Below are 12,562 nucleotides of genomic sequence, written 5' to 3'. Positions count from 1 at the left end.
TTCCCTGTGTCTCCATTACCAAAATGACCAAGTTTGCCAAAAATGTTGTTCTTTTCTGATAAAGATGTTAGTATTTTAAAAGGATCTCCAGAATAAAAATGAACTCCATATATTGTAATATGTCTGTGTATGTTCTCCATTACTTAGAGTCCTCATGGCATCCCTGTACGGAACAGTGGGAGTCCAAAGTTTGCTATGAAGACAAGACAAGCCTTCTACCTACATACAACCAAACTGACAAGGATTGCCAGGCGCCTGTGTCGAGATATATTGCGTCCTTGGCATGCAGCAAGACACCCTTACATGCCTATCAACAGTGCTGCTATCAAAGCAGAATGTAAGATTCCCTCGGGCACAAGAGTTTAGTTAAATATCTTTTAAAGTTAATTACAAGTCATATAGTTGGCTGACTGATTCTTTCTGTAACTGGAACTGTTTTTCCATCCTGTTTATTCCAATTCCAACATGACCCACCTATAACTTGAGAGTACAGAGTTTCCCTGCTGAAGGGAAGGAACAATCTATAGTAACTCTTTGCTAAATACACACTGTTTAATATAAATTTTACATTAAGAGCAGTTAATGGTACTTTTCACTTGACGAATAAACTATTGATTGCTCTTGAAGATAGTGAAAGCATGTGGAGTAAAGAAGGAAAGAAAGGATCACATAAAAATCAGTTAGAAAGGACTTCCCAGGCTACTTAGTCCTTTCTGCCTTTTAATAAGAATGACTACTTATTTATAGAAAATCCCCAAGAAATGGTTATCAAATCTTAGCTTAACACTATTGAGGGGGCCCTCACTACCCCCAAAAGTAGCCCATTCCATTTTTTGGACAGCTCTAATTGTTAAGAAAATTTTCCTCAATTTGAGGCAAATCCTTTTCTTTGCGATTTCTTCCCATTGCCCTGAGTCAAATAGACCAAGACTCCTTGCCTTTTTTCCATGACGGTTTTTCAGAAACCTAAAGACACAACTATCATGTCCTGTTAAGTTTTCTCTTTTCCGAATTAAACATTCCTAATTACTTTAACTGATCCTAGTATGGCATGGCCTCCATTACCTTATCATCCTTGTTTCCCTTCTCTGGACTTGTAGTGTTCTTATATCATCCTGACTAGGACAGAGTTGAGCCAGACTATCACCTCCATCATTGTGCTGAAGATTCCTTTCTTAATGCAGCCCAAGGCTGCCACAACACAGTGTTCACTCATTGAGCTTAAAATCCTCAGAGCCTTTTCATCAAAGTTAAATAATAACCTGAAAAGTTGATTTTTTTAAACCATGTTCAACTTTAATTAATTTGTTTTAAATTTCATTTTATTAGATTCAATCCATTATTATAGCCTATTGAGACATTCTGAATCCTGATTATGTTATAAAATATATTTTCTTTTCCTACCATGTTCATGTCTCATTTATCCAGGTCATCGATAAAAATGTTATACAGCACACAAGTAAAGGAGACAGATCCCTGAACTTAGAACAGAATTCCTACCACTTTAGTATTTGAATCTATCCATCCAACCAGTTCCAAATTCAGTTGTCTAACCCACTTCTTTCTCTTTTGTGTACAAAGGCAGAATGAGACTTAATCCAGTACTTTTCTAAGAGTTGAACTTTGTCTTACAGTCAATGAACACTTCCCCCTACCTTTTTTAAAGAATAAAGCATTTACCCTTTTGTATCACTTTGTCTACTGTCTTACAAAAACTAACAGAACAGCAGTCATATCCACTAATCTTTCAGTGTTCCTTGAGGTTGTTCTTTTGGACTTCATGACTTGAATTTATTGAGAGTAGATAGTTGTCTTATTTTCTGACATCCTAGGTAAGTCATTTTTCTTGGAAAAGAAAATGGAAACAAAAAGATTTGAATTCTGCCTCTCAATATGTAGCGACTATTATTTTCATTGGTTGTTAATGTTCATCCACTCCAGCATTATTAATGTTTTGGTCCTTCTCTTGTTTTTGTTATCCTTATGTTCATGACTAGCCTCAGCTCATTTTAAGTATTTGCCATCTTGACACTATTGTTACAAGATCATATTACTTTTTGATATTAATCTTGCTTTACTTACCCTTGCTCTCATCATCTCTGAATGTATTTTTTTTTAATCTAAGTTGGCGTATTGGTCTCCTATGAAAGTCATTCTCTTTCTTCGTTGTAATTTTTTCTCTTCTGTTTAGAATTGTATTCCTGAGAGTTTCCCATTCCCTCTGGGCTGACTGTACCTAAAGAATTTTGTACCATTAAATCTTCCAAAATCTTCTACTCTCTCCAAATCTGGAGTGCGTATCAGATTATTTCTTCTTTTCCGCTCTTCTTTCATAGATTGTAAAATGGAATGGTCAGTCTTCCCTGAACCTCGTGGTTGATGTTCCCATATTTCTACTTCATTAATTATTTTTTCCTTTTTCAGAATTAGGTCTAAAACAGCAGTTGAAGCAAACTAGAATTTATTAGCTACTATGCTTTTAGCACAGAAAGACTTTCAGAAGATGTGAGGATAATGGTGCCAATTATTCATGAGCAGCTCATCTGTTTTCTTATTCTTTTTCATTAGGTGCATACTGTACACTCACAGGAAATATCACATATGTATTAATCTTCATTCAAGTGTTCCATGCTATTTCTCTTAATTTTCTAGTCTTAAACCTTACACTCTACCCCCACCTCTCCAGTGACACTGACCTCCTGGCTATTCCTTGAATAAGACATTCCATCTCTCAGATCCAGGCATTTTCTCTTCTTGACCTCCATGCCTGGAATGCCCTCCTTCCTGTTCTGATCCTCATGGCTTTCCTGGCTGCCTTCAAGTCCCAACCAAAATTTCACCTTCTACAGGAAACCTTTGTCTTAATACCTCTTAATTCTAATGCCTTCCCTCTGTTAATTATTTTCTGTGTATTCTGTGTATAGTTGTCTGTATATATTTGTTTGCTTGATGTTTCTCCTTTGAGATTATGAGCTCCTTGAGGGCAAGGGACTGTCTTCTCCCTTCTATGTATCCCCAGCCTTTTAGCTCAGTCCCTAGTATATAGTAAGTGTTTAATAAATTCTTATTGACTGACCAACTACCATGCTTCCCTATAGTAAAGTAAACATATAGGACATTAGTATATCTGACCCTCAAATATTATCTTGACAGGTACTGCTCGATTACCAGAAGCCTCCCAGAATCCACTGGTATTAAAACAAGTGGTACGAAAACCTTTGGAAGCTGTGCTCCGGTATTTAGGTAAAAATGCTGTTGGGAGTCTTAGTATTTGATTAACACTTGAAACTAAAAAGATTAAAAAGATTGGGAAAAATAGCTTTTTTCTCTTCCATCTTCCAAGACTTCATTTAGCCTAAGGAGCTACCCTTTCTGAAGTTCTCAGAAAGAATACAGGGGTAACTTTTCCTTACCCAAAGCAAACCATAGAAAGACCTAGGGTCTTTCACGCTATGCATGACTTTTTGTATTCTCCACTTCTTGACATACTCTTAAAAAGATCAGGGTGTGCTGACTCAGAACTTGGCAGAAGCTTTCTTCTCTTAGTTTCATTGCCGTTAGTTAGATTCCATTAGTTGGGTTCCCTTCCAAACAATGAATCCGATGAAATTAGCTGTTTGCCCTGGACTTGCTGAAAGTGAGCTAGCTTAGTTGCACTTATTATACTGCTTCTCACTTCCTCTCTTATGTTATAAGAAGGGCTTCTCATTTCCATAAAAGTGGAAAAAGGAAGGACTAACTCCTTTAAAAAGAGGAAGGGTTCAGAAAAATTTGAAAAAATGAACAGTAACAGGAATCAAATTAACACTAATAGCAGGAAGAGTATGTTATGGGCTAGACACCACCTTACATCATCTCTATCAGGATTTAAAAGTCTTGTTTGTCTTTGAAGAGATTGGACAGTGAGGAGATATTGACCAAATGCTTAAGAAATATATTTCTGCCAGTATGAAATCCCTCTTAAAAGTTATCTGATGCCACCTCATGATGTGGGTGTGACACTGGGTTCTTAATGGTTATTCCAGCTGAGCACAGTATCTGGTAGGTCCTAACTAGCTGGTAAGGTTGCAAGTAAAGTTACAATCCATTTAACATCTATAGATCAGTCTACCAGTATTTGGAGGAACTTATTACTATGATACTGGTTACCAGGTCATAATATTTTTTTTGTCATAGGAACTTATGAAAGCCTTTAACTGTAGTTGTAGAAAAGGGTTTAATTTGATGGTCCATATATAATGATAGACCTCATTTGGACTTAAAAATCACTTCAGAGGGTTTTTTAAAAAATTTTTAAACAGAATTTTGGGGCAACAACTGATTGTGCGTGTGTGTGTGTGTGTGTGTGTGTGTGTGTGTGTGTGTGTGTGTATAAATCTTTACTCTCATTGATCACAACCCTTTCATGGCTTTTCATTGCATATTCTATAATTCTTGTCTATGTTTTTTCCTAATTCTACAATAAGGTATTTAAAAATTCACAGGAGAATTTGCTCTGGGTCTTCTAACATTTAGAGGTTACAAGTACAACACTTCAACTAATGGCTAATGTGAGATCTGAAGTCAAGAAGACCTGAATTTGAATCTTGTCTCAGACACTACTGATGTGATGCTGAGCAAGTCACTTAAACATCTTTCAACCTTGGTTTTCTCATTTGTAAAATTGGGCTAATATATATTTAGTCAAAATGGCTGCCTGAATGGGGAAACAGACTACCTATCTTCCACATACTTCATGCAGCAAAATCTTAAAATTCACAACAGACTAATTAATGATCAGAAAATCCAGTGAGAAACTAAAAGTGGCTTTTCCACAGCAGAACTGCACAAGAGGTGAGAAGCCCAAGAATAGTTGCAAAGGGGGCACCAGTACAGGGCATTGCACTCCTGAAGAGTGGCCAGAGATAAATGTAGCATGCACAGTTTTGGGTATGAAGGTGTGGGTCTTAAGTAAACAGTAATTCAAAACTCATTTGATAAAGCCCTGCTAGCTGCAGCAGGCAACAGACAAGGATCAGAGCAGCACACGTCATTCCAAGATTCCCAGGCCCAAAGGTTGTGAAGTTCCTAACACTTTTTACCTTATGTTGCCAGAGAAGACCCTAAAGGTACTCTACCTCAAAAATCCAAGTGGGCCTAACCCAAAAGAGTCAAGATCATCCTCAGTACTCAGGGGATTCCAGGTAAAAGTGAGCAGGACCTACCACCTCACCTAAAAGCCCTACAGGGAATGGGTTTTGGCCCTGGCACTAAGCCTCAATTCAGAAATTAAAGCTGGAGAGAAGTAAATCAATGAAAACAACAACAAAATTATTAGAATTCTAGAAGAAGAAGAAGAGCTAGAAGAAATGAAGCAGGAAATTTAAAATGAAATAAAAGCTCTGGAGGAAAGAATTTGAAAGAGAATGATTTAGAAGATAAAGTGGTTAATGTTACCTGAATACTGGAATCCCTGAAAATTAGAAAGACTAAACAGAAATCAGTAACTCCATAGTCCAGCAAGAAACAGCAGAATGAAATGAAAAGAATGGAAAAAAGAAAGAAAATCATGTTATATCAAAAATAACTGTCCTGGAAAACAGGTCAAAGAGACATAATTTAAACATAACTGGATTCCTGAAAACCATGATTTTTTAAAAAGCCTGAGCACTAGAGTTCAAGAAATCATAAATCAAAACTTCCCAGATCTATTAGAACCAGAAAGCAAAAACAGAAAGACTGTACAATTCACCTCATGAAAGGAATCCCAAAAGGAAAGTCCCAGAAATATTATAGTTGCAACCCAGAGGTCTGACGTAAGAATAAAAATAGTGCAAGCATCCAGAAAGAAGCAGGTCAAGTATCAAGGAATAATAGGAGCAGACAGGACATGGCAGCTTCTGCTAAAAATGAGAGAAGGTCTTGGAATAAAATATTCCAAAAGACAGGATATAGAGACTTACAACCAAGAACAACTTACCATGCAAAGCTCAGTATAGTACTACAGTGGAGAAATGGATCTTTAATGGTATACAGGAATTTAAAGCATTTCTGATTTCAAACCAACAAAAAACCCAGAGATAAGTAGGAACTTCTCATGCAAACACAGGAGCCAAAAGAAACCTCAAAAAATTTCAAGTGTACTGCAACTGATATGTAAGGCAAAGAGTTAAGGCTAACAGAGCATGGCCACATAGACTTCAGGGCATTGTAATCCAAAAGTTCCTGTTTTCTGAAGGACCAAGAAGCGTAAGAGCCCAGCATAGCAGATACAGTTTTGGTTCCAGAGAGAGGCAAGAGTCAGTCAGTAGATATTTATTAACTGCCTAACATGTGCCAGGCACTATAGAGTGGTGCATTAGTTCATTGGAAATTTGAGAAAGAAAAGTCTTTGTAGGCATTTTACAATGCAAATTCAGAGACTAGAGTATGGATGTTACAGGTTTGACTTTAGTGGATATGGCCTCTACTTATTAGAAAAAAATTTTATAGATAGAATGGACATGTTGTTATACCTCCAGATTGGTGGAAGGGACAGCAAAGGTTCATTTTTCCTTTTTTCTCTTTCTACCCTTCCCCCATAGATATTAAGAACTTACTTCCTAGATTTCTTTTTTGAAGTAGTTTCTAATAACCAGTTTTATAATATAAAATTATTTTTAGCCACAAAATTAAGTAAAGTGGAGGTAATAATAGCACTTAGCTTATAAGGTTGTTATGAATATCAAATTAGATAATATTTGTAAAGTGCTTTGCAAACCAAGTACTCCTCTCCACCCTGGAACTTCAGCTAGGGCCCCTGCTGCCTTGTGACCATGAGTGCTATTACTCCTTTTGGCCCTGGGACAGTGACCTGGAGCTGTGCGTTGGCAAAGTAACAGGGTCCTGAACCCAGCACCAGCAAACCTGAACCCACCTAAACCATTGCTTTAATCTCCTTCTGACCTTTTATCTAATACCTACCCCACCCCCATCTGTGCGCTCCTAAAGAGCCCCTAAAGTTGCTGCCACAGCCAGTGTAGCCTCCTCCAAGGCCTGCTGCTGGTGCTGTGGTATGGTCTGCACCCAGCCGTCACCCTGGGGAGACAGACCTTTCTAAGTTGTCTTGGGCTGGAAAATGGTTCCATCCGACCTTTTGTTGGTTCTGCCACTCCAGAATTTTATTTGTGCATTATTTACAGTTGTTTGGAAGGGAAATTGGGAGAACTTGGCTGAACACTTCTCTACTCTGCCATTTTGGCTCCAGACACTTTATTTCTATTAATTTTAACTGTTAGTTAAGAGTTTTTTGGAAACATGCACACATTCCCCTAACTTTTCAATTAAAAATGAATTATAGAATACTGTTCAAATGGGGAAGAAATAAGAGATTTGTAGTCTAATCCTTTCCATCCCTCCTCAAGCCTTCTATGCCTTCTCCTACCCCAACCCCCATCTCAGCTAAGAATTTTATCTCATTTCACTGAAAAAAAAATTATGGCCTTTCAGCATAAGCACCTTTTTCTCTTCTCTTCTCATTCACATCTTCTGCAACTTCACCTCTGTCTTACATTAAAAGGTGGCTCTTCTTGCCAAAGCAAACCTTATTACGTACCCAAGTGATTCCATATTATCTCATCTTCCCCAGCAGATTGACCCAGATGCTTATGTTAATAATTATTTAGTATTATAAAATTGTACACAAATGATTTTTGAAAGGGTGAGGAAACTTTAGAATAGCAGAGTAACCTGGTTAGACTTGCACCTTACGAAAGTCACTTCGGCATCTGTGTGCAGGAAAATTAAGGGGGTAGGGAAAAGGAAGTGGGGTCACTTTTGCTGCAAACAAAGAGCTCACCTTCTGAGGGATACTTGCTGAAGCCATGAGGTAATCTGGGGAACGGAATGTGCAGGTAGAATCTTCCCAATAATAGCACCTGTCCAGCTGCTGTGAGCAGTTGATCATTTAGATTATAATAGCCTTTACATGTTAATACCTTCCTCAGAAGGCAGGAAGTAAGCTTCAACAGAAGAGGAAGATGGCTGAATATAAGAGGATCGGGATCTTAAGAATCAATGTGGTTGTTCTGGAGATAATCTCCAAGGTTTGCTTGGTTGGCTATTGAAGCAGTGATATGATGAGCTCTATCTTCCCACCGTTTGGTTGATCACATATCTCTTAGGATAGCTCATATCCTCCCCAGTGTCAGGGTGTTCTGAGATTAATAGAAATTTTAGGCTAAAAAAAACTTACTAGATGAAAAGCATAAGTGTCCCTCTGAAGTTGTCATCCAGCATTTCCTGGGAGATCTAATGAGGGAGATAACCACTACCCCTTAAGGTAGTTTATTCTACTTTGGATGTATTTGATTATTTAGTCTGCCTCTATAACTTATCTCTGTTGGTCTTAGTTCTACTCCCCAGGCAAGGGGTGGGAAACCTGAGGCCTCACAGCCACATGTAGCCTTCTGCGTCCTTGGGTGTGGCCTTTTGACCTAGTCCAAGTTTTACAGAACAAATCCTTTTATCAAGGGGATTTGGTTTATGAAGTTTGGATTTTGAGTCTGCTCTTAGGAGTGGACTCAAAAGATCCTTCTTGGATGACATCTACATGTACTCATCGAATAGTAAGTATGTCAGCAAAGAAGCATCAAAAGAATGGCTGAATCTTGCAGTTTTGTTTGTGGAAATGGAGGAGTTACAATAGTAATTTCAGGACCACTGGTGCCAGAAATTACATAATGATTATAACAAAGGAGTCCAGACAACTTAAGTGACATTATGCAAGGAAATGAAGGAAGGGAACTATGCAACACGTCATGACAAGCTGCAAAAATTTAGCACTTCCCAAATGCCTAGCAAGTTGTGACTTGATGACTACAATTATATAGGATAAGCTCACTATCTTGAATAAACTAATGACAGATCCCCATATTATAAATATATAACTCAAAATATCTGTGAACGGGGGGGGGGGGGCAGCTAGGTGGTGCAGTGAGTAGAGCACCAGCCCTGGAGTCAGGAGGACCTGAGTTCAAATCCAGCCTCAGACACTTGACACTTGCTAGCTGTGTGACCTTGAGCAAGTCACTTAGCCCCAATTGCCCTGTCCTCCCCCCTGCCTATCTCTCTCTCTCTCTCTCTCTCTCTGTATATATATATATACATATATACATGTATATATATATATACAGAGAGAGAGAGAGAGAGAGAGAGAGATCTGTGAACTATTCTAATAAATAAACTGTCTTTTCTCCCTTTTTAGTATGAAATTTGTATTCTCCTTCTAAATGGTTGGGTATGAGTTTGGAATTTACCCTCTGTGAGTCATTTAGTAAACTTTTGTCCTTTTTTTTCTACAGAGACTCATCCCCGCCCTCCAAAGCCAGACCCCATAAAGAGTGTGTCTAGTTCTCTCAACAACCTTACTCCTGCCAAGTCAACTCCAGTCATTAATAATGGGTCCCCAACCATCTTGGGCAAAAGGAGTTATGAACAGCACAATGGCATGGATGGTAGGTATAGCTGTATGGTTTAAAGAAGTTGGGACTGGCATGAGTCTTGTGGTCACTTGGGCCTTGAGGACATTTATGTAGGGTTTGTTTTCCTGTCTTAGTTTCCTTTTTTTTTTTTTTTTTGGTTAATGACTTTATTGCTGGGCTGAGGAGTGAGATAAGCATCACTTCTTTCTTTCTTTTCACACTGTGAATGGAAAGAGATCCCTCCCTCCTCTTTGGGGCTTGAGAGTATCATGCAAGTGTTATCACATGTCAATTAGCCTAGAACAGGGCTTCTTATCCTGAGGTCTGTGAACACCCACTGTAGCTTTTGACAGCAGTCTTGCAGATTGGTTCTCTTTACAATCCTTTATAGTTTATTTTATGAATTTAAAAACATTCTTCACCTGGTGCCAAGTGGGTAATACCAAAAGGTTAAAATTTTTGCCGTGGACTATTTCTCAGTTCGTCCGTAACCTTTCTTTTATGCTAGGCAAGTTAATTCACTGCTGCGTGAATTGACTCATTTTCCTTATCTTCAAATAGTGATAAAAAATACCTATTCTGTCAGGGAAGGGAGGGAGGAAGGGAATGGGCATAAACTACCTACTATGTGCCGGGTACTCTGCTAAGTGCATTTTACAAATGTTACCTCATTTGATCCTTACAACAACCCTGCTAGGTAGGCACTATTATTATCTTCATTTTACAGTTCAGGAAACTGAAACAAGAAGAGGTTAAGTTACTTGACCAGCCACACAGCTAGTGGCTGGATATGAACTTAGTCAGGTTTTCCAGACTCCAGGTCCAAGCACCCTAACTACTGTGCCACCAGCTGCTTCCAAGAATTTCTGTGAGGATTAAATGAGAAACTCAATATGAACTTGCTTTATAAAGTTCAAGCTGAGTAACTATCTTGGTTATCATTATGACTGTCACTCTCTTGTAGAGTGTCAGGAATAGATAAACAAGGCTTATCTCTTGAGGAAAAATTCTGGGGTTTGACACCCAGTGGGCCAAATGCATCTTTGGACCATGTTTACTACCTCTCTGAGCAAGTATAAACAAGGTCTAATTACTGGAGACAGGCAGAAAAATCATTGCTTCCTTGGAACGCCTGGGGTACATTAAAAGTGATCAAATCTGTGACTGTGACCAAGGCTCTTTTCATGCCGTCTTGGGTGTATTGACTGTAAACCAACATATCCAGTATTAGGAACCCTGGCCCTAATCTCTGCTGTCTCTGTGAATTATACTTGTTAAATTCAGTGTCATTGTTGGGATTGTTGATGTGGTATTTTTTTCTCTTTTCTGTCACCTGTGCTTTGTCAGGCAACATGAAGAAACGCCTTTTGATGCCTAGCAGGGGTAAGACCTCACAGCTGTGCTCAGCTGGTGCTAGGACAGTGTGGTCTTAGTCTCATTTGTGGCTTCTTTAGCTGGCTTGTCTGTGCTTTGTGGCTACTAATGCTATGTGTAAATCTTGTCTTGGTAGCTGAATATCCTTTGGACAATATCTGCATTGATGGTCCACACAGATGGGACACCATGCTCTTTGCCTCCCTCCCCTGGGGAATATTAGTGGGATTATCCGACTTCTTGACAATCCCTCCTCAAATATAAGAGTTAGACAGTTTGGATTGAATTTTATTTTATTTTAGTTAAAATGACAATCTTATTTTAAATCTTTTAAAATTAACTTTAATGAATTTTGTAACACCCCAAGAAATAATTTAAGAAATTTTAGGAAGTTGCCTAACCTAGAGTGGCACTCAGTGGTCTGATGTGTAATCTTAAAAAATGACTTGAGTGTGCCTCATCCCACAGTAGTGCATTTCTTGATATTTCTTTCACAATTGCTATTTTTTCCTGAGCTATAGGCCTTTCCCAAAAGCAGCTCTGAGGCTACCCTGGGGTCCAGATTTCCATAAAACAAACCCAGACGCTTCCAAAGTTTCCATGAATGAAGCTGTAAAGGTTCTAGGAGAACAAAGCCCAGGAAAAAGAAGAAGATAACTACTTGTCTAAAGCCAAAAGACCCGCTAGGAGGCTAAATAGCCATTACCAGGGAACCTCTCACTCCCAGACTGGGTTTGAGGTCAGTTTGTCACTCTTATTCATAGTCATTCTCATTTGACTGGTAGAATGCCAGGAGAGCCAAATAAGTCCTGTGCGTAGGGCTGCTTCTAAGGCCTATGGACCACACTGTTGACTTATCTACTCTCTTGGGAGCTTCCCTTCATCCCAGCTGACACAACTCTGGCTTGCCTTTGGGAGAATTAGAGACTTCTAGCATCTACGATAGGTGGGCTTCAGGGCCAAAGGTCATCCTTGCCTTGGGAAGGCCAACTAAGCCTGTTGCATATATATCATCTTAAAGCACACTGACCTTGGTCATACAGACATAGCCCTTTATTTTCATACTGGGCCTTTTTACAGATATATATTGATGAGCAGGGAGTAGGTAAGCCCTTTTGTGGAATAGTTTCTGCCAGGGAATTACAGAATATTTAACTTGGCCTTAGAATGAGCACACGTAACCGAGATGAATTCTAGGCTTAAAACAAATGAACAAACAAACATCCCTCATATGCTCATGTGGACCATTTCAAAAAGGATATTGTCTGTGCTGTTTGCAGCGTGCTGTGCTGGGTGCCAGTATGCATAGCTGTGTACCCACCTACCTGCCTCTCTGTTGTGTATGTGCCCACATCACCATTGTGATATGAATGATTGGCATGTTCTTCACTCCTGCATGCCAGCTCCTAAGGTCGTCTCACACTGTGGCTCTATACATCTTTTATTTGATCCTTCTAATAATGTGAGATGCCAGGTGGAGTATCTTCCTTTTTTACCAACTAATATATATGTTAAGCAAGTTAATACTTAAGTTACTCAGAAAGTGATGAACCTTTTACAAGATTGGATTCTATTTTTTTTTCCAGTTGTTCCTTTCAAGGGGGAACTTTTCTTTTTTAAAAAAAAAATTTTATGATTTAATATTTTTGGTTTTCGACATTATTTCCACAAGATTTTGGGTTAGATTTGCTCCCCATTTGTACCCTCCCGCCATTCTGATTGCCCCATTCCCTAGTCAGCCCTCCCTT

General features: G+C 38.8%; 1 protein-coding gene across 7 annotated transcripts in view; it reads left to right on the top strand.

Annotated features, from left to right (window-relative positions):
* MTA1 (metastasis associated 1) overlaps positions 1–12,562 on the top strand; it is a 285,890-nt gene that overhangs the window by 241,634 nt on the left and 31,694 nt on the right. For 4 of the 7 annotated variants that reach the window (XM_036749078.1, XM_036749077.1, XM_036749075.1 and 1 more), the window contains 4 exons: positions 148–337; positions 3,154–3,243; positions 9,321–9,473; positions 10,788–10,823. In XM_036749078.1, coding sequence (XP_036604973.1) covers positions 148–337; positions 3,154–3,243; positions 9,321–9,473; positions 10,788–10,823 — 469 coding nt within the window. The remainder of the gene's footprint in view (positions 1–147; positions 338–3,153; positions 3,244–9,320; positions 9,474–10,787; positions 10,824–12,562) is intronic. The other 3 variants (XM_036749079.1, XM_036749080.1, XM_036749076.1) reach the window with 1 other exon arrangement.

The sequence above is a fragment of the Trichosurus vulpecula genome, chromosome 3 (genome assembly GCF_011100635.1).
Source record: "Trichosurus vulpecula isolate mTriVul1 chromosome 3, mTriVul1.pri, whole genome shotgun sequence".
In the NCBI taxonomy this organism is placed as follows: Eukaryota; Metazoa; Chordata; class Mammalia; order Diprotodontia; family Phalangeridae; genus Trichosurus; species Trichosurus vulpecula.
This window is presented reverse-complemented; position numbering and strand designations above follow the sequence as displayed.